At 59.7% G+C, this 21,007-nt stretch overlaps 1 protein-coding gene across 1 annotated transcript in view; it reads left to right on the top strand.

Annotated features, from left to right (window-relative positions):
- The first annotated feature begins 5,745 nt into the window (after positions 1-5,745).
- Positions 5,746-21,007, top strand: part of CAPN5 (calpain 5) — a 55,197-nt gene continuing 39,935 nt past the window's right edge. The window contains exons 1-3 of the mRNA XM_055122386.1: positions 5,746-5,904; positions 12,509-12,664; positions 20,800-20,983. Coding sequence (XP_054978361.1) covers positions 20,819-20,983 — 165 coding nt within the window. The 5' untranslated portion in view covers positions 5,746-5,904; positions 12,509-12,664; positions 20,800-20,818. The remainder of the gene's footprint in view (positions 5,905-12,508; positions 12,665-20,799; positions 20,984-21,007) is intronic.

Raw genomic sequence — 21,007 nt, forward strand, 5'->3', positions numbered from 1 at the left:
CTTCTTGTGGAGTTCAACCAGTGCCTTGTAAATCCTTGATATCAACCCCTTATCCGATGGGTATTGGCTGCCCAGACTTTAGCTTACTGGGAAATAGAAGCTTGAAGAGATGACCAAGTTAAAATGAAGCCATCAGAGAAATTGCAATGCAATGTGACTGGCGCCCTTACTAAATGGAGAAGTGGGGACCTTTGGGCAACTACATACACACACACAAACAGACACAGACACACACATACACAGACACACAGACACACACATGGAGAACAGATGTGAATATGAAGGCATAGGTCAGGGTTACAATCAAAGAAATGCCAAAGATTGCCAGTGTACGCCAAAGCCAAGTTTGTGTACACTGTTTCTGGGCCTGGTGTATACCTTCCCTCAGGGTCCTCAGAAGGGATCCTTGATCTTGGGTTTCAGCCTAAGGGACTGAAAGATGGTGAGTTTCTGTAAGACACCCAGTTTGTTACACTTTGACACTCCCCCTACAACTGAGAACAGTGCCATTCATTGGGTTCCTAGTGTGGCACCAACCTTGTACCCCTGGGGAAAAAATCCTGCTTGGCTGGGTTTTCTGGTTTGGCTTGGTTTTGACATTAGGGTCTCACATGGGGTGTTACTCATGGGGGAAGGGAGGGGCTACGCCCTGCTCAGTGTTTAGTGCTTGGGGGAGCCATATGCAGTGCCAGGGATTAAACCTGGGTCTCCTGCATGCAAAGCAAGCACTTCAGTCAGTAGAGCTCTCTGTGTTTCCATTCTGGACAACATTCAGAGTGCTAATGAAATGTGTGAGTGTTTCAGAGAAGCATGGGACTGGGAGTACCCGCGCATCCCGCGCCTCGTTTCTAAACTCTCAGAGGAATACTACTAACAGCCTCTGCTTGTCCGAAAGTGCTGCGCTACTGAGCTGGATCTCTTGGTTGGATGGGGGCCAAGGAACTGGATGGCACGGTTATGGGAGCATCCCACCCCGGGGCAGCAGGCCCGCGAGACTCTCTTCTGAGGAAATGCACAGAGAACAGTATCATCCCGTAAGCCAGTGTCCTCAAAGGCCCGTCCTGTTAGTCTCCACATCACCTCCCATGCAAAAAAGGAAGAAAGACTAGACAGAATTGTTAAGTTCCAGGGCTGGAGCAATAGCACAGCAGGTAGGGTGTTTGCCTTGCATGCGACCGACCCGGGTTCCATTCCCAGAGTCCCATATGGTCCCCCGAGCACCGCCAGGAGTAATTCCTGAGTGCAGAGAGCCAGGAGTAACCCCTGAGCATCACCGGGTGTGACCCAAAACAAACAAACAAAAAGAATTGTTAAATTCCTCTTCTGCCCATACAAATATTCCCTGACAGGAACAGGGAGGGAGAGCCGAGCACTGCTCCTGCCTCCATGCACTCTGAGCCTAAGAAAGCCTTTCCCGTCTGTGTCGCAATGTTTGACTTCCTGACGCTGGAAGCCTCAGCCCTGCTTTGGTGCGGGACCAGAGAAGAGAGGGTCTCCCGGGCCTGCATCCAGGGCTCTGGCGGGTAGTGGGTCCGGAGTCCCGCAGGAAGAGGGGGTGACAGGAAGCGCCGGCTAACAAAAGACTCTCCCAAGTGGAGTGGGAAGGGCTGGTCTGTGAGGAAATGAGTTACGGGGAGCAGAGTGGGAGTGAAGACGCCTACAGAGGAGAAAGGGGAGGAGGTGGCCAGAGACGGAAGGACCCTGGACTGCAGGGCTGCTGGCTCCTGCGGGGCCCCAGGACCCCCTCCCCCGCCCATGAGCTACCTGCTCTGCTGTCTCTGGGACCATTCTAGGGAAGGCAGGTGAGAACTGAGCTACTGGAGACCCAGGAGGAAAGAGCCACAGCAGCATGCCTTAAACAAACATTATCGACTGGAACACAGACAGGAGAAGGGGAAGAGGAAGACAAGGGTAGTGGAGTGGGAAGGTCGGCGCCATCCTAGCTCTGCCAATTCCTAATGGTGGGGTACAGGGCACCTCCCCGAGGCTCTCTGCCATCTGTGTGAGGAAGCTAATGAGGGTTCCTGCAGAGGGTGATGGGGAGACAACTGGGGAAAGTCCCCAGGCAGCAGGCTCGGGGTGGCACCCCAGGATGACTCAACCTGTGTAAACTGACCAGCACAGCCCCGGGGCCAAAGTGTTACAGAGCCCCACCCGTCCCCTCAATCTGTTGGGCAACCGGACTCTTACAACCTTGCTGGGCACCAACCTCCCCTCAGTCCCTAGGGCAGGACCAGTGACCCCCAAGCTGGGCGCCTTGCACAGGCTTCATCTGCCAGGATGGGCTCTGAGGGGGGCCTCGCAGTTCTAACATCTGGGGTGCCCAAGCATCTAGCTTGCCAGGTGTGCTTGCCTCTGAGTGGCAAGGGCCTCCGGAGTCTCCCCTCTGCCTGTCATGACCATCACGCACTTCTGGAGAAGCCCATTGCATGGGCGGGAAAAGCAGGCTCTGAGGGTAGGGAGCTAGAGCATCACAGCCGGAGACCTGCAGCGAGGTGGCGGGGCAATGGCCATGTCTTCTCTGAAGAACCCTGTGGCAAGAAGCAAAGGAAAAGTCTAGAGTCCACACCTGCCTCCCCTGTTTACCAGTTACCAGAAGCAGGAGATAGAGGCCCAAAGTACTCTCCCTCTAGAGAGGGTATTTTTAGGATAAGAATTTCAAATAGGGTCAGAGAGATAGCACAGCAGGTAAGGCATCTGCCTTGCATGCGGCAGACCCGGGTTCGATCCCGGCATCCCATATGGTCCCCTAAGCCCCAGCAGGAGTGATTCCTGAGTGCAGAGCCAGGAGTAAGCCCTGAGCATCACCAGGTCTGGCCCCAAACCCAAATAATAATAATTTCTCATACCTGGACCAGAAAGCTGGCTCAATGGGCTTCATTTGGTTGGTTTTTGTTTTGTCTTAGTTCAGGGGCCACACTTGGCAATGCTCAAAGGTCACTCCTGGCTCTGCACTCAGGAATTACTCCTGGTGGTGCTTGGGGGACCACACGGGATGCCAAGCATGAAGTAGAGGAGGGCGCATGCAAGGCTGGCGTCCTTCCCTCTGTACTGTCTCTCCAGCCCCGAGACCGCTCAGTGGGCTGGCGCCCGTACTTTGCATGCAGGGGGCCTGGTTCCATCCCAGGCACCACATGGTCCTATGAACACTGACAGGAATGACTGCTTGCCCTCCCCACACCCCCCCACTATAAGCACAAATGCAGGAACGACCTCCTGAGCATGGCTGGGTATGGTCCCCAAATAAAAAATCAACAGAAAGCAATTCAAACAACTTTTGGTCTTCATCTTCCCCAAAATGAACAGCTCTGAGTAAAAGAACTGGATTCAAGGGAAGGTGGGGGTGGGGGTGGGGGTCGGAGGGGGGTGAGGAGAGAGCCCCTTCCCCGAAGCTCTGGCAGCTACCTTGCAGAATAAAGCGTGTGGTGGTTGATACTCGCACAGCTCAAGTGTGCGGCCTCGGGTCTGTCAGGCCACCAAGTGGGGAAGCCCCACAGCTTGCGGCCCGGAGGGAGGGATACCTTTAAGACATTCTTTAAAGAGAAAGGCTTCTTGGTTATCAATTAACCAAGTCTGCTAGAAACAACCTATTTTAACAGCAAATATTAAAATTTAACTAGAGGTCTTTCTTTTCCTTTCTTTTCTTTTGTCTCTCCTTCCTTTTCTTTCTTTTTTGTTTTGGGTGTCACCACGTGGTACTCAGGGCTCACTCCTGGCAGGCTCAGGGGACTGTCTGGAACCCCAGGGATTGAACCTGGGTCAGCTGCATGCACGGCAAATGCTCTGCCCCTGTGCTATTGCCCTGGCCTTCCTTCTCTCTCCCTCTGTTTGTTTTCTTCCTTTCTTTCTCTTTCTCTTTCCTTCCTTATTTCTTCTTTCCTTCCTTTCTTCCTCTGCTTCTTTCTTTCTCCCTCCTTTCTTTCATCTTTCCTTCCTTCCTTCCTTCCTTCCTTCCTTCCTTCCTTCCTTCCCTCAGCTGGGCCCTACTTCCTGATTGTACTTCCCAGCGGCTGGCTGCCGCGGTGCTCGGAAGACCATGCAGTGCTGGATCAAGCCATACGCTCAGTCTAGTCCTTTTTTTTTTTTTTTTTTTTTTTTGCTTTTTTTGTCACACCCGGCGATGCACAGGGGTTATTCCTGGATCTGCACTCAGGAATCACTCTTGGTGGTGCTCAGGGGACCATATGGGATGCTGGGAATCGAACCCGGATCCGCCATGTGCAAGGCAAACGCCCTACCCGCTGTACTATGGCTCCAGCCCCAGCCTGGTCCTTCTTAAGGAAACTTGATCTATTCTTTCTCTGTAACTTACAAAGGAGGATAAAGCTCTGTGGGACGGTCATCTGCAGTCTTTCTCCTTGGCCCAGATACATCACTTGTTTTCTTTGCTTTTGGTTTGGTTTTGGTGCCACACCCTGTGTGCTCAAGGCTGATTCCTGGCCGACTCAGTGGACCACACAAGTACCAGGGATCAAACCCATACAGTCCTGTGCCAGGCAAGTGCCCTACCCACTGTACAGTCACTCCAGCCCCGAAAGCTCTGTTTGAGTCTGAGTAAACTCTTAAACTTTAAGTTTTGGCTTTGCTTCACAGCAATAGGACTTCAGTTGACAAAGGTGGAGGGGGTGGGGAAGGAGGTTCCACAAGAGCTGACCTCACACCTGGTCAGCTTGCGCCAGGAGTGAGGGCAGAGGAACTGGGAGTGGGTGGGAGAGGGCCCAGGCCAGCTGCAGGCCGGGGGGTAAAGCCCGGAGCAGGCAGAGGGCGGTTCTCGGTTCTCATGTGGGTGGTATTGACCAGGGCTGTCCACTTCCTTCTTCCTTCTGTGTGAGGGGGCAGTGGGTCGTGCTACTCCACGCTCTGTGCTCAGGTGCTCAAGCAGGCACTCTTGCACCCAAAGCAGCACCCCAGCCTCGGTTTTTCAGGGGGTGCAGAGGATGAGCACCTCCCAGGTAATGGTCAGGAGGCCTGGGGTCACTCCCAGCAATCCTCAGGCGGGGGCATCGGACCTAGGGCACTCAAGCCACGGCAGTGACCTCTGTACTGGCTCCCGGGGGTCCTGCATCAAGCCCCTTCCATCTCCTAGCCCCTCAGTTTTCCTCTTCTTTTTCGTTTGGTTGGGTATTTTTTTGGGTGGGGTGCTCTCCGTGGTACTCCAGGGTCCACGTGGTGTAGGGGTGCCAGTGCTGGGAACCCAGCGGTCTAATGCAAAGCATGTGCTCCTACTGGGTGGGGGGCATGTGCAGGCGCCCCCAGTCTTCCTGTGAAGGCTGAGGCTCCCCAAGCTGAACCCACGGAGAAACATGGGGGACCGAGGCCGTGCGGACTCCAGGGAGGGGCCGCCTGGGTCTGGCCGCGGGTCTGCGTGTGCCAAGTGGGCCGCGCCCGCTGTGTGCCGGGACCGGTCCCGCTCACCGTCCCGGGGCCTGGGCCGCGGGAGCTCGGCAGGCAGCGACCCCCGGGGGGAAAGCACCCTGGGCCGGGGGGGGGGGGGAGGGGTCCCCCTGAAGATGCTGCACGGCGGACGGAGGCAAGCGGGGGCGAGCGCTGCGGAACGCGGGCCCGACGGAGCTCGGAGCCGCCCAGCCGGGCCGCTGGATCCCGCCAGGGGCCCCCCCAGCCGCCCCCTCCCCGCGGGCAGCGCCACCCCCGCGGGCCCAGCCCGCATGCGCGGCCCGGCCGGCCCGCCCACCCCGCGGAGACCCCGCCTCTGTCCCCCGAACGCGCGGGCGTGGCGGGCGGGGCGGGGCGCTGCTCGCGAGTGGCCGAGCCCCCGCCCCCGGCCCGCGGGGACCCGCCCTGCCCGGCCCCTGCCCGGCCCCTGCCCCGGCCGCTGCCGCGCTGCGCTGCGCGGGGGTCGACCCTGGCCCCGCGTCCCGGCTCCCGCCGCGCTGGCCGCTGCAGGTAGGAGCGCGGGCAGGTGTGCGCGGGCAGGTGTGTGCGCGCGCGGGAGTGTGTCCGGAAGTGTGTGTGTGTATGTGTGCGTGTGTGTGTGCGCGCGTGTGTGTGTGCGCGCGCCCACGGGCCGGGCAGGATGGGGAGCGCTGGCCCTGCGACCCGGGGGTGGAGGGACAGGCTCTGGAGGGTCCGCCCGAGCCTGGGGGTCTGTCCCCAGCCGACCTCCCGCCGGCGCCTTGCACAACTGGCGTCCTAGTTTAAAGGCGCTGGGGTGAAGCTCCAGCGTCCTCTTCTCCCATCCCCCTCCCCTGCTCCCCTCCTGCATGCCTCCCCTCAATACTGCAGTTCCTGCAACCCGCCCCACCTCTTCCCTCCCCGTCCCTGGAGGCTTGGGAAGGGGCTCTGTGCAGGTCGGGGGTGTGGGGGTGTACCCTCTTTGCTGGGCCGCTATCTGGTCCGTGGTGGGTGCGGGCAGAGAGGCAGGGAGAGCTGGGAGAACGTGGGTCTTGGGCTTCTTTGAGCCTGTCCCAGCCCGGGGAGTCGGGGGGGGGGGAGGGGGGCTTGGGGAGACCTGCGGGCCAGAGGCATCATTCCATTCGGGTGCTCCGTTCTCGCCAGACTTCATTTCAGGTGATGGGTGATGGTTTCAGCAGCAGACCCCACGGTGGGGGGCGGGTGGGGGAGCGACCCTCTCTCAGCGCTGCTGATACGGAGCTCGAACTGGGTCTGTCAGGACCTGTCCTGGATCCAGGATCCAGAACTCTCCTTGCCCCCAGAGGAAAGTGGCCAGGGCATCTGATCCCAGGGACCTAGGGAGGGAGAAGTCTGGGTGGACTTCCTGGAAGAGAGGGCTTGGTGGGTACACTCAGCCTGTTCTCGGAGCAGGAGGCCCTGTAGGAGGATCTACTGATGTGCTGTAAGGATCCAACACCGCTTCCCCCCCATTTCCTTCCAACAGTATCCACTCCAGTGCCTGCTCCTTGCTCCAGCCCTGAGCCCTGGGGTGGGGTGGTGTGGGGTGGTGGTGACTGGGTCCTTTCTCCGACTGAGGGGCTGGGTGGGGGAGGGTGGCCACCACAGCCTCTGCTGCCCGTACAGCTGGGTGTCAGGATAAAGGAGTGTTTGGGCGGGCCAGAGCGATAGTACAGCGGGTAGGGCGCTTACCTCGTACCCGGGGACCCGGGTTCAGTCCCCATCACCACCAGGAGTGACTCCTGTGTGAGAGCCCGGGGAAGCCTTAAGCTCAAGACGAAACAAAGAGACAAACAAAAAAGAGGTGCTGGGGCAGTCATGACCCTAAGGCTCTGTCTCTGTCTCTGTCTCTGTCTCTGACTCTCTCCCCAGGACTGGCCTAAAGAAAGTGCCAGTCCTGGAGCTGGAGTGGGGGCCTTGCCACTGCAGACCCGGAAGCTGTGCTAGTCCAGGGGAAGGTGTTAAATAACTACATCAGGGCCCGAGAAGGGCCGTTCGGAGCATGCCGTCCAGAGAGCCTGTTTCCAGCTGGGGGCAGTGTGGTCAGGTGGCGCCTTCCCGGGAGGAGGGTGATGAGGCAGAGACCCTCAGAGAAGCTGCTGCCCGTGTCCTCCTCCCGAGTGCCTGGAAGCCCTCTCTTCTCCGCCTTCAGGCCGACTCCCCCTGCACCCCTGCAGACACCTGATGTCCCAAATGCTCTGAGCAGGGACCCCGGGCCTGGCCTTTCGGCCCCACCCCCAGCCTTTCCGGGGCGGCTGCTCGGCCATGTGGTGGCTCAGGCCCAGCTCACTGGAAAAGGACTGAGTCTTCCTGGAGGCGGCAGCTGCCCATGGTGGAGCGTTTGCTGCGCTTCGGGCCTGCATCCCCTTCTCTAGAGGTGTGCACCCCCGATTTCCTGGCGGTATGGGCCGCCTGTGGGTTTGACCTGTGGTTTCCTTCCCCGGGAGGCAGGCAGTCAGTGTGGGTAGCGGCCCGAAGACCTCAGAGGATGCTCTGAGGACCAAAACAGAGCCTGTCCCGGCCCAGTGCCCCCCAGTGTGACGCCTGCCCGTCGGGGAGGGCCCCCACCCTTTCGGGCTGGAGCCACGCAGTGAGTAAGCGTTACTCCCTCGAGCAGGACTGTTACCACCCTTCCCTGCAGAACCCGCGTCCTTCCCTGCCACTGCCGGAACCCTGGAACACACAGAGTTTCCAGGCACTTGGGGGGGTCATACGGGATGGGGGGGATCAGGACCGGCTTCTGGAAAACCCAGGAGAGGATCGGGCCTGGCCGCCCTGCCATGCCAGCCTCTCCACTTCCGGCTCTGTCGTTTCCTCCCTTGCAACCAGCTTCCTGCCTCTCTCTTATCTGGACATGGGAGATGACAATTTGGGGTCCACCCAGGACACCCAATCGCTTCCCTGCCTTGGAGTCCACTCTCGCCTCTGCCCGCGCTCTTTGCCTTCGAAGGTAGCGTTGGTTCCCGGGATTTGGCTGTGGAATATTTTGGGGGCCATATTTCAGCACCTAGGAGCTGACTGTGCAGCATCGCCAGCCCTCCCGCTTCCCGAAGCCGCTGGCCTCCCCCTTGAGGTCACTCAGCTCGCACCCCCTCCCCCATGTCCCTTCCTCTCACCCCACCCCAGAAGCTCTGGGGGCAAAGCCTGGGCCTGCTCCTCCTCCAGGCTGGAGCCCGCCCTGCCAGCAGGGTTGCAGGCCTGCCCCTGACAGTGTGAAGGCCCCCCCGAAGCCCTTCCCTTCACAGGTCCCCTGATCATCATACACAGGCTGGAGCTGGGTTGGGAGCCCATTTTACAGATAAGCAAGCCAGGGCCAATGGGGCCTTAGTCCTGCTGGAACTGAGGGGTGAGAAAGCTGAAGGATATGGACTCCCACCCCCCTCCCAGCCACTGACCTCCCATGGGAGGGCTCATGTGGCCTCAAAACCTAGCCTCCTCCCCCCCCCCCCGCCCCTGCAAATCACAGCCCACCCTTCAAGCTCCTGTGTACGGGCCACCTCCTCCACGCAGGCTTCTCTGAGTGAACCCCCTGCACTTTCAGAGCAGACGTCTGGGCCCAGGACTAGGTGTTTTATTTTCTTCTTATCTTTTTCCTTTTTTTAAATGGAATCAGCTGCAGAGTTGCTCATGACCAGGTTTCAGTCGTGCCACGCTCCAACTCTGTCTCCTGTCCAGTGTATGTTTCCCACCACCAGTGTCCCCAGCTGCCCCCCTCCCGTCTGTCGCTACAGCGGGCACTTTTCTTCTCTGTCTCTGTCTCTCCCTCCCTCCTTCTGGGCGTTATGGTCTGTAACACGGGCTCTGGCAGGTTACATATTCGTCCGTTTCCCTCCTTCCCACGCTCAGCTCTTGTCCCAAGGGGCCTCTCCGACCCTCATTGTCGTGTCACAGTGGCCCCTTCTCTGTCCCAGCTGCCCTCCGCCCCCACACAGGGTGGCAGCTCCCAAGCACCGCCAGTGCCAGGACCAGGGTCTCCGCCTCACTGCCCGGGCTGAGCCCCACGCGGCTCCTGTCTGCCCCGTGGGTTGGGCACAGCAGAAAGCAGGCACCCCTGAGCCCGTGACCCGAGGCTGGTGCCGGGGCAGGCGCCACTCCTCTGTCCGGGCCCCGGGCGGTGACTGTGTGGTGAGGCCAATGCAGCCCAAGACAGTGCACAGGAGCTTCCCGGCAGGCATGCCTCAGTTCCCCCACCTGTGCAGTGGGCACCTTCCCACCCTGGTTTCCGGGTGGCACAGGGCCCTGCATCTGGACTGGAAACCAGGGTGCGAGGGTGCCTTGGTGACCAGCCCAGCAGACTGGAGACGAGCAAAGTGACCTCCTGCCCAGCACTCAGTGGAGAGGACCAGGGCTGAGGGGGCGGGGGCTTGTCCGGTCCGGGGCTTTCAGGGCATCTGTCTGACAATTTCCCGGAGCCGAACAGCGGGTCTGTACCGCCGCTCCCCAGCAGAACCTGGTGGCCTGGAGCCCGAGGTCTGATGGTCCCACGGAGAGGTGACCCAAGGTGGGCCCCAGCCCCTGGGCGTGGCCGGGTCCGGCCCTGCTTCTTCCTGCCCCTGCTTTGTGGAAGCTACTCCCTGCTGGGCTCACCTAGGGCCCCTCTTCCTCACCCCTCCCTGTGTGGGACTCAGGTCAGACTGTGAGGGCAGAGACAGGGACACAGCTGGCCACACAGCACCCCTGCAAGGCCTACGGTCTCCCCAGACCTCTGCAGGGACCAGAGAGAGCCCCCACCTGCCCTCCAGACCCCCTGCCTCCCGCCTCAGACTGGCATATCAGGCTTGTGTGCCAGGAAGATCCCTGCAGCTGGGCAGAAGACAGAAATGATGATGAGGTGTGGGTGGGAGGGGTGGGAGGGTGGGGCGTGGGGGGGTCCAGCGAAAAGATAGCAGGGAGGCACTTGCCTTGTGCAGCCAACCCAGGTCCAATCCCCGGCACCCCATAGGATTCCCTGAGCCCCACCAGGAGTGATCCCAGAGTGCAGAGCGAGACTGGAGTTAGCCCTGAGTTAGCCTGACCATGGCCGGGTGTGCCCCCCACCAAGAAAATCCTGAATAAGTGAATATAAGAAATGGTTATGAGGGAGGGAACCGAACCGAGAGGAAAGACAGGATTTCCCAGTCCCGCTCCAGCTCTGGCCCGAGTGACTCATGCACCCCCTCCTGGCTCTGGCCCAGAGGCCCGGAACACGGAACCCCACGCCCAGCCCAGCCCTCCCTCCCCCACTCTGCAGGCGTGGGGGCCCACAGCAGGCCCGTGCTGGGGAGGGGTTAATGGGAGCCCGCAGCGGAGAAAGGGAAGGAGCAAAGCTCACAGCACCTAACGCCCAGCAGCCGCCAACCCAGCAGCCCTTCCAGGCCTCCTCCAACACCCCCACCCCCCCACCCCTGCATCTCACCCTCCCCCACCACCCCACCCCACCCTCTCACCACTGCTTTGTCTTCCCTCTGTCCTCCAGCTCCACCCCCCTCCCTCCCCTCCCCCTCCCATCCTTACATCCTGCCTCCCCTCTCCCCATCCCCCTCCCCTCTTCTCCTCCCTCCTCTCTCGCAACTCTCCCCACATCTCTCCCTCCCTGCCCCAGGCCCACCTGCTCCCCCTGCCTCCCCTGCACTCTGCCTGCCTGCCCCTATAACACTTCCGGTCTGCCAAAGGTGCTTGGTCCCTGTGGGGGTGGGGGTGGGGGGTGGGGCTTGGTTCTGGCTCTGTCACCCCTCCACCTGCCACAGGGTTGACCCCTCCTGTGAGCGGATCAGATGGGTGGGGTAGCCTCTGGGGGAGGGGGGGTCGGGGCGGGCTCTGCTGCTCCTCGATGGCCGGGGCTGGTTCTGTGCCAGGCCTCGAGTCAAATGGGGCCGCGAGAAGGGGACTCACAGGCCTTCCTGTGTTCCCTCAGAGCCCTGCCCCTCCCTCACCCACACAAGTGCCCTCAGGCCTCCACTGGGCTGCAAGGCCCTGCCAGGTCCCCTGTGTCCCTCAGCAGCCGAACCCCTGCCCTCCTCCCTGTCACCTTAGTGCCCGCACCCCAGGACCTTGTGGCATCCTACAGGCCGCCCCTGCAAGCCCCCCACCCCCGCCTCAAGCAGTGGCGCAGGGAGTGATGTGGAAGCAGAAACCCAGCGCCCTGAGAATGCGGGGGAGTCGAGGGCATCTTCGGGGCCTGTTCCAGGCTTGGGGTCAGGATTGTGCTTGGTGCCTTGGAGACCTCTCTGGGTCCCTGTGCAGAGCTGTGAGCGGGGCCTGTGCTCCTGGCGGGTCTCCCCAGCCCGGCCTTAGGAGTAAAGCCAAGGCGCCCACAGACGCTGTCCAGTGCCTGCCGGAAGCTGCTGCCCGAACCCACGGCCACTCCTTTCTGTTTACTAGGCGGAGCCTTGCGGGAATGAAGATGCCCTGAACAGGGCGTGAGGGGGGGGTGTAGTACAGCGGGGAGGGTGTGGGCACGCGCTGACCCAGGCTCCATCCTATATGGTCCCCCAAACGCCACCAGGAGTAATTCCTGAGTGCAGAGCCAGGAGGAAGCCCTGAGCATTGCCGGGTGTAGCCCCCAAACAAAAGCAACACATTTTAAAGATGTCCCGAGCTGGTGTCCCTGGGCCTGGGGCCCCCTTTCCGCCCACTTCCTGCCCCGTCTGCTCTGGGAGGCCTTTGTGGCCAGAGCTGAGCCAGCTGCCAAGGTTCCGGCACCTCTGATGTCCACATCTGTGAAATGAGGTGGAGTGCACGGTCTGGTTTCTGGCCGGGACAGCTGTCAGCTGCTGTCACCAAGGCAAAGTGAGCTTCCGCCCACCACACCACCGCCGGGTCCACACTGCTCCCAAGGCGAGGACCCGCACAGCGGTTTGGGCCCCCCACCCAGTGGTGCTCAGGGATCACTCCTGACGGTGCTCTGGGGGCCATTTTGGGTGCCAGGGTTCAGCCTGGGTCAGCCGCATGCAAGGCAAGTGCCTACCCACTGTCCCATCTCTCTGGCCCCTCTTTATTGAACTAAATTAAGTTGATTAATTAATTTGTTTTTATTTTTGGACCACCCCTGCCAATGCTCAGGGCTTACTCCTGGCAGAGCTTGGGGGACCACGTGGGAGATCGAACCTGGCTCGGCTGACTCAGGGAAAGCACCTTACCTGCTGTGTTGTCTCTCCAGCCCCACCCTCTCCCACTTTAGCAGCTGGGACCTGCAAGGCTGACAGACCGAAGCTCAGAGGGGTTAACAACTTGCCCAAGGACACACAGCAGCCTGGTACAGCTGGGACTCCTGCGTGGGCCTGAGTGACCTGCTGGGAGATCTCTGAGCTCCCTGGTGAGTGCTCCCCACCTGCCTCCTCGGCTCCTGCAGAATCTGCAGGCCCAGGGCCCGGCCCTGCTCACTGCACTCAAAGCGACACACCTCCTTCCTGCCTGCGTCTCTGGGCCTCTCTAGACCATGGCGTTCCATGGGGATGTGATTGGTGCTGTTTTGGGCCACACCCAGTGATGCCAGGACTTTTTCCTGGCGGACTCAGGACCGTATGGGATGCTGGGAATTGAACCGGGGTCAGCTGTGTGCCAGGCAGACGCCCTCCCCGCTGTACCACCTCAGGATGTGATTATTTCACCCCTGGAGCTGTCCCAAAGCCTGGGGGAGGGACCAAGCAGGTCCTTCTCGATGTCCCTTGGGGTATGGGGTACTCGGGAATGCAGGACCCTGCTTACGGGGCTGGTGAGATGGCTCACGGGCAGGCTTGAGGCCTGGGGTCCATCCCTGTCACTGCGTGGACCCCCAGGCGACCTCTGGGTGCCATCCCACCCCCAGTGCTATTTGGTACCTTGATGGCTCACTTAATGCTGCTGAAGGTCCGGCGGCCATGGCACTTTTTCTCTTTCTTCAGGCAAGGACTATGAAGACCAGAGAGATGCTGTGACTAGTCTAGGATCACACAGCTTGGGCTAGCAGTGGGAGCAAAATCCGAACGCCTGTAGGGAGCTGGGGAAGGACTGGGGTGTGGCAGTGCCTCCCCCTGGACACAGTGGGTACAACGGTGGTGTGGCCCGGAGAGGCATCACCACGTGGAATGGGAGGGAGTGAAGGGCTGGCCCCCAGTGATGTAGGAGCCAGGGGCTCCGTGATGGATGCTGAGCCCCAGGTTTTTCGGTATTTTCAAGATGGAAATGCAGAGAAATAGTTACCCCGGACCCAGCGCTGGGGACAGACTGGAATGAAGAGGCAGAGGAAACCCCCGCTGTGAGGATCTCAGTACAGGGCTAGTTTAAGGCACCAGCTCCTTGTGTACGTTTTTATTTTATTTTATTTTATTTTATTTATTTATTTTTTTCTTTTTGGGTCACACCTGGCGATGCACAGGGGTTACTCCTGGCTCTGTACTCAGGAATTTCTCCTGGCGGTGCTCAGGGGACCATATGGGATGCTGGGAACCGAACCCGGGTCGGCCGCGTGCAAGGCAAACGCCCTACCCGTTGTGCTGTGGCTCCAGCCCCTGTATGATTTTTAATTATTTGATCCTGTTTTGGTTTTGGGGCCACACCCAGTGATGCTCAGGGCTTATTCCTAGTTCTGTGTTCAGGGATCATTCCTGGTGGGGCTTGGGGGATCACGTGGGGTGTCGAGAATAGAACGCAGGTCTGCCTCATGCCAGGCAATCCCCTGCCCCGTATGTCTGCGTATGTCGGGTATTCATTTATTTATGTATTTATTGTTTGAGTCATACCTGGCAATGCTGAGAGGTCACTCCTGGCTCTGCTCTCAGAAATCACTCCTGGTGGTACTCAGGGGACCATATGGGATGCAGGGGGTCTAATCTGGGTCAGCCACATGCAAGGCCAGTGCCCTCCCTACTCTGCTATTGCCTGGGCCAATGCAGTGGGCTTAGAGAGAAACTGAGTCTGTGTTTCTAATCAAGTTGATAGTAGCACTGTAGCACTGTCTCAGCAGTGTTCATCGATTTGCTCGAGCGGGCACCAGTAACGTCTCCACTGTGGGACTTGTTACTGTTTTTGTCATATCGAATACGCCATGCGTAGCTTGCCAGGCTCTGCCGTGCAAGCGGGATACTCTCAATAGCTTGCCGGGCTCTCTGAGAGTGACGGAGGAATCGAACCCGGGTCAGCCGCATGCAAGGCAAATGCCCTGTGCTGTCGCCCCAGTCCAAGTTGATAGTAGTATCACAAAATATTAGGGGATCCCCACTGTCCTTTTCGTGTGAATGTCAGACCAACATCCTGCATTCCCAGTCAGTCTGGTGGGGCTGGCCTGTCTTCTAGAAGCTCCTGCTGAGTTAGGATCTTCATGTTCCTTGTTTCACCTGTTTTGTCTGTTGTTTCCCCGACCCACTCTTGGCCCAAGACCTGGGACATAGTTTATCCTTGTGTTTTTGTGTATGACCTTGGGAGACTGTGGGCTCCCTCGGTCAGAAAGTTCCATGAAGAGCCTGGGAAATAGAATATCAGTGGCAGCTGAAATGGAGCTACTCTTTGCAGCTGGCAAGGGAAACTGAGGCTCCTTCTGTCGGAGGAGGAGCCCCCTCACCTCCCTGCCCTGCCCGCCCCTCTCTGAGCTGTGTCCCCCAGGGATGGAGATCCTCTTGCTGCCTCCTGATGCAGGCAGGTCTGTGGGTTCCTCTATGGTATCCAGATTCAGCAGTATCTCACAGTGGGCAGGGCATTTGCCTTGCATGTGGCCAACCCGGGTTCAATCCCCAGCATCCTATTTGGTCCCCTGAGCACTGCTAGGAGTAATTTTTGAGAGCCAGGAGTAACCCCTGAGCATCTCCAGATATGACCCAAATACCAAAAACAAAACAAAAACAAAAAACTAAATAGTTTCAAGAATGAAATTATTATATAAGAATGAAAATATTTAAAGATGCTTGGACTCAGGGTTGGAAATTGAAAGCAAAAACACCCCAGCTCAAAAGAAAATTAGCATAGGATTAAGTGTGTATGTGTGTGTGTGTGTGTGTGGTGTGTTTTAATAGGGAAACTGCCCCCCCCCAAAAAAAAGGAGGGGGGCTGGAGCAATAGCACAGCGGGTAGGGTGTTTGCCTTGCACACGGCCAACCCGAGTTCAATTCCCAGCATCCCATATGGTCCCCTGAGCACCGCCAGGAGTAATTCCTGGGTGCAGAGCCAGGAGTAACCCCTGTGCATTGCCGAATGTGATCCAAAAAGCAAAAAAAAAAAAATAGGGAAACTGGGTCTTTGTGTTACTTACCAAGTGTCCGGGTTTGGGGACTCCTGTCTGGCTTGCTCAGGGCCTTTTGGGTGACCTGTTGGACCATTCTTTATAATTTCTTGTCTTCCTGGAGCCCAGGGCCTGTGGCGGAGTCTATGGCTTTGGGAAATTGTTAACTTCCCATTCTCAGAAGGAGCCCAGGCACTGGCAGGGCTGTTTAAAATGCAGGATGGGGCAACGCTGCCTTGCATTTGAGAATGAGGTAGGAATATTCTGGCTGAGCTGGGAGTGCTCACATTCCGCACTGTTCTAAGAAGGCCTTTTCAGAGTTCAGGGGCTTCTCTCCGGAGAGGCTGGGGCTGTCACTGGTTGGGGATCTTTTCATCTTCAAGGGGGACAATCCCTCAGACCTTCTTGGGGCCAGAGTGGGCAAGGCGCTTGCTTTGCACATGGCCAGCTCGGCCTCTACCGCCAGCATCCCCCGTGCCCCCTCTCCGCCCCTAGCACGGACAGGAGAGAGCCCTGAGCACGGAGCCAGGAGCACCGCTGGATGTGGCCCCCAAACCAAAAAAATAAAATGCAGGACGGGGACAGTTCATAGTGGCTGGTGAAGGGGGACTGAGGCCTCCCCCTTCGCTCTTGCCTTCACATCACACGAGTGAGCCCCGTGGGCCCCAGAGCGGGGTCTTGGGCGCCCCGAGAGGAGCAGACACGGGCCCTGCCCCGGGGTGTGACGGGTGCTGGGGGGGCCTTGAACCCAGGCCGTCGGGGAGCGCCCTGTGGGGCTGGTGGGTGGTGCCCGCTGGAAAGGCAGAGGGCGCAGGAAGCACCTGACCCCGCTCACCCCTGCAGGCCCAGGCAGGAGGGTCCCCCCTGCTCTGTCGGGCAGTCAGTGCTGAGGCCTGCCTTGCTCCAGGGAGCTGCTGGCCGGAGGCTGGGCGGGCTGTGGACTGGGCACAGTGGGCAGGCCGCGAGGACCCCCGGGCAAAGCCCTGGAGATCCATGCACGAGTGAACCGGGTCGGGGAGACCCTAGAGATGACGGCGGGTGAGGACAGGCAGCCCGGTCTTCCCAGCAGCCCTGCCTGGGAGGCCGCGGGCACCCGCTCCACAGCCTGCCTGTGGCTTCAGTCTCCCTCCCCGCCCTGGGCCTCTGGGCTGGAACCCTGGAATCGCTCAAGCTGATTCCTGCTTTCTGCTGCTTAGATCTGATTCTGCAGCTTCAATTGCTTCCTGAGCTGCTCCTGCTGGGAGGCTAATGACTCTGCGGGTGGCCTGTGCTGAGAGACCCAGGCTGGCTCTCTAGCCACCTCCGCCCCCCCCTTTCCCTCAGCCTCCAAGCCTGAGGGGGCAGGGTGATGCCTTCCCAGCTTGGGGACCTTCAGAGAGGTTAGGTGATTGGCCTGAAGTCACACAGCAGCAGAGAGGAACTTGATAGGGTGGAACTAGGATGGGTGTGAGGCAGAAGATGCCCTGGCTGTGTCGAGGAAGATGTCAGCAGGAGGGAGGGACCACTGCCCCCACAACAGCTCCCCTGCTGTTCCTCTCTGAGCCCCACTCACCGCCTGCTCTCACCTCCCTCCTGGTATTGTCCCAAGCTCCTTATCATTCCATTCCCATGAGGCTGCCCGGCCCCTGTGGGAGAGCCGCCCCCCATCCTGGCTGGAGATGGGGGCCAGAGGGAGGTGGAGGCCCCAGAGTCATAGGAAGTGACTGTGACTTTAAGGTCCAGGCCCGGAGCCATAGCACAGCGGGGAGGGCGTCGGGCCTTGCCCGAGGCTGACCCAGGCTCCCTCCCTGGCACCCCCCAGGTCGGCTGAGCACTGCCAGGAGTGATCCCTGAGTGCAGAGTCAGGAGTAACCCTGAGCATCACCGGGTGGGGCCCAAAACACAGAATAAAATAAAGTCCAGACTGCTGAGGGGTGCGAGCGCGTCCCCTGGCCCCGGGTGCCTGTCTCTCTCCTTTGGCGTTGGCTTTGGGCCCGAAGACTGTGGCGCTCAGAAGCTGCCCCCAGGGTGCTGGGCCTGCCTGCTGCAAGCAGGCGCTCCAGCCTCTGCCCCGCCTCTCCGGCCTCCCTGGGAACGTGGGTTTTTGCGGTGTCGGGCATGGCACCCAGGTCTCATCGTGCAGGGCGCGTGGCTTGCCGCTGTCCAGCAGACGGGGACGAGTATAGTGAAGGTCTGGAAGCAAAGTGGAGAGGCAGGTGCAGTTCCGGGCGGGGTCCACCCCAGCGCTGGCAGAGGCTGGGGCCGTCTCGCCCTGGGAGGGGCTAAGCTGGAGTTTAACTCGTCTTGGGTGGGCGAAGGGACCAGGGCCCGTGGGGCCCGTGTGCTTGGTCCGGCCTGCGGCTCCCTGTAGGGTCGGTGTGAGGCAGGAGGGAAGCAGCCTGGTAGCGTCCTGTCCCCCGAGGCCCGGAGTCCTGCCTCCTGCGCTGGGGGCTGGGCCATCCTTGATTCTGGGAATGTCACTGTTTCGTCCGCCGGCCGCCACTCAGTCCCGAGCAAACTACAGGCCCCATCCCAGCTCCCAGATTCTTCATTTTTACAAAATAGGCACCAGTGCAAGCAAACCAGCACCGGTGGTACTCCCGGGCCCCCTAGCCAGGCGCTGCCTGCGGACAGACGGGCGGAGAGTGGGTGCAGTGACTCTGCCAAGCGGGAGAGGAGAGCTAGGAACTTCCAGGGGACATGCCACAGGACGGAGGGCAAGATGCTTGCCTGCACGCAGCTGCCTGGGCTGGTCTCCGGCGTCCTGTGTGGTCCCCGAGCACTGTCAGGAGTGAGTCCAGAGTGCAGAGCCATGAGGAACCCCTGAGCATGTCAGGTGTGGCCCCAAAATAACCACAAAAAAAGAAACTTTGGAGTTTAACCACCATCCTCTGGGCCCTGTCCCCAGTGTCCAGGAAGTGCCCAAGAGGGGGACATCAGGACCACTGAAGTAGGCTCCATGAGCACCTCGTGGCAGTGGACACTTTGTCCCCCAGCCTCACTAGGCGGCCGTCAGTTCATGCCGAGTCCCACTGGTCAGTGCATGGGACTTACCCTCACCGCCCGGTTTCTCGGGGTGGGGGGGCGCCGTGGCCTCAGGTTGGAGTGCGGAATTTGCTCTTTGCGGGACAAGGGGAGGAGCCCGGCTCTGCCCGCCCTCCTCTGCCCCCTCTCCCGGCCCGCGCAGAGAGATCCCGGGAGAGACGAATGAAGGGCGAAGGGGCGAGAGAAAGAGTTAAGCCCGAGTTAGAGGCTTTCCCAGGGCCGAGAGGCAGAGCTGGGCGTGAAGCACGCATGGCGCGCGTGGGCATGAAGGACAGAGAGAAAGGACAGGCGGGCAGGGAAGCGGGCGGCCCCAGCATGGGAAACGCCCGTCTTTGCCGCTGCAGTTAGTGCTTTAGTTGCTTATTTTCTCCTTCTGGTTTGGGCCACATTGGCAGTGCTCAGGGCTTACTCCGGGCTCTGTGCTCAGGGATCACCCCTGGCGGGCGGTGTGAGCCCAGGGCAGCTGCGTGCCAGGCCAGCGCCCTACCCACTCTCCTACCTATCTGCCCTGAAGGTCTTTTGATACTTTCTCTTTCCAGGGGACCCGGGCACTGCTGGGGCCTGGACTTCTGCATTTCAAGGCTCCTTAAGGGTTTTATATTTTAAAGGTCTGTGCTTTGGGCTTGGACACAGTGTCTTTCCCCAGTTCCCATGATTGGGTCCTGTCTGGCCTCCCTGCCCAGGGTCCCCCATCTCTGCGGCAACAGCTTCTCCAATCCTGTTGGCCACCCCAGTCTCATCCTCCTCAGGCAATTAGGGAAGCGTGGAGGTGGGGACTTGGGGACACAGAGAGGTTGAGTGACTTGTCCAAGGCCACATAGCGGATGGGTGGTCAGCTGGCACTGACATTTTAAGTTTCCCTTGCAGTGCTCGTCACTCCCAGAGCCAACCTTCCTGGCCTCAGTTTCCCTCAGGGGCTGCAGTGGTGCCCTTGACAGTCCTCACCCCGAGCAGATGGGGCCGGGGGTGTGGGGAGCAGTGCCCGGCCTGAGCAGAGTATGCCCCCAGACATAGAGGGGCCATTGGCCTGGGGCTCGCAGCTCACAGCTGTGCACGGACACAAAGAATTTTTGTACTCTGGCTAAAAGAAAGGAGTGTTCTCAGGAGCGGGGGCGACAGGACAGAGGGAAGGGCACTTGCTTTGGTCCTTGACTGCACATATGGCCCCCTGAGCACCATAGGGTGTGGCCCAAACACCAGAGAGAGAGAAGAGAAAGGAAGGGGGGAAGGAAGGAAGGGGGGAAGGAAGGAAGGAAGGAAGGAAGGAAGGAAAGAAGGAAGGAAGGGAGGGAGGGAGGGAGGAAGGAAGGAAGGAGAGAGGAAGGGAGAGGGAGAAAGGAAAGAGAAAGAAAAGAAAGAGAAAAAGAAAGAAAGAAAGAAAGAAAGAAAGAAAGAAAGAAAGAAAGAAAGAAAGAAAGAAAGAAAGAAAGAAAGAAAGAAAGAAAGAAAGGAAAGAAAGAAAGAAGGAAATTTTTGTTTTGGGGTCACACCAAGCCATGCTTGCGTTACTCCTGGCTCTGCACTCAGGAATTACTCCTGGCAGAGCTTGGGGACCATTTGGGATACTGGGGATTGAACCTGGGTGGGCTGCAGGCAAGGCAAGTGTGCTACCTGTTGTAGTATTTCTCTGGCCCCTTTTAGATTTTTTTTGTTGAAGGAAGAAAGAGAGAGGGAGGGAGGAGGAAAGAAGAAAGCAAGGAAGGAAGGAAGGAATGAGGAAGGAAGGAAAGAAGGAAAGGAAGGAAGGAAGGAGGGAGGGAAGAGGGAGGGGAAGGTAAGGTGGAAGGGAAGGAGAGAGTGTGAGAACAGGAGCAAGAGAGAAAGAGAATGAGAGAGCGAGAGGAGAGAGGAGAGAGACACACAGAGACAGAGAGGAAAGAGACACAGAGAGCGAGCAGGCGTTTTCAGGGCTGCTCCCAGGCGAGGTCAGAGAGGGCCTCGCTGCACCCCGCTGACCGCTGACTTGGGCCATCCCGCACAGTGGTTCTGGAGCGAGCGTGTAGCTCCCTGGCCAAACACTGGCCGGCCCCTGAGAGGTTGGTTCTCTCCTCGGGCACAGACGGACGAAGCTGCCCGGGTCGCCCCTGCGGGGAGAGTCCCCTCCGAAGGAAGTGCTGGGGAGCGAGTGTCCGTCCGTGCGGCTCCGGGCACCTTCCTGTGTCCCCCGGGCCAGGCCAGCCCCAGTGCGGGTCAGGCCCCCCGGTCAGTGACGCTCTCCCGCCTTCTGCCCCCAGCGCCCGAGCCCGCGGCAGCATGTTCTCCTGCGTGAGGCCGTACGAGGGCCAGAGCTACGCGGCCCTGAAGCGGGCCTGCCTGCGCCGGAAGGAGCTCTTCGAGGACCCCAGCTTCCCGGCCACCGACGACTCGCTCTACTACAGGGGCGCCCCGGGGCCCGCCGTCAGGTGGAAGCGGCCCAAGGTCAGTGGCTGGGGCGGGCTGCCG

This window comes from Sorex araneus, chromosome X, assembly GCF_027595985.1.
Source record: "Sorex araneus isolate mSorAra2 chromosome X, mSorAra2.pri, whole genome shotgun sequence".
Lineage (NCBI taxonomy): Eukaryota > Metazoa > Chordata > Mammalia > Eulipotyphla > Soricidae > Sorex > Sorex araneus.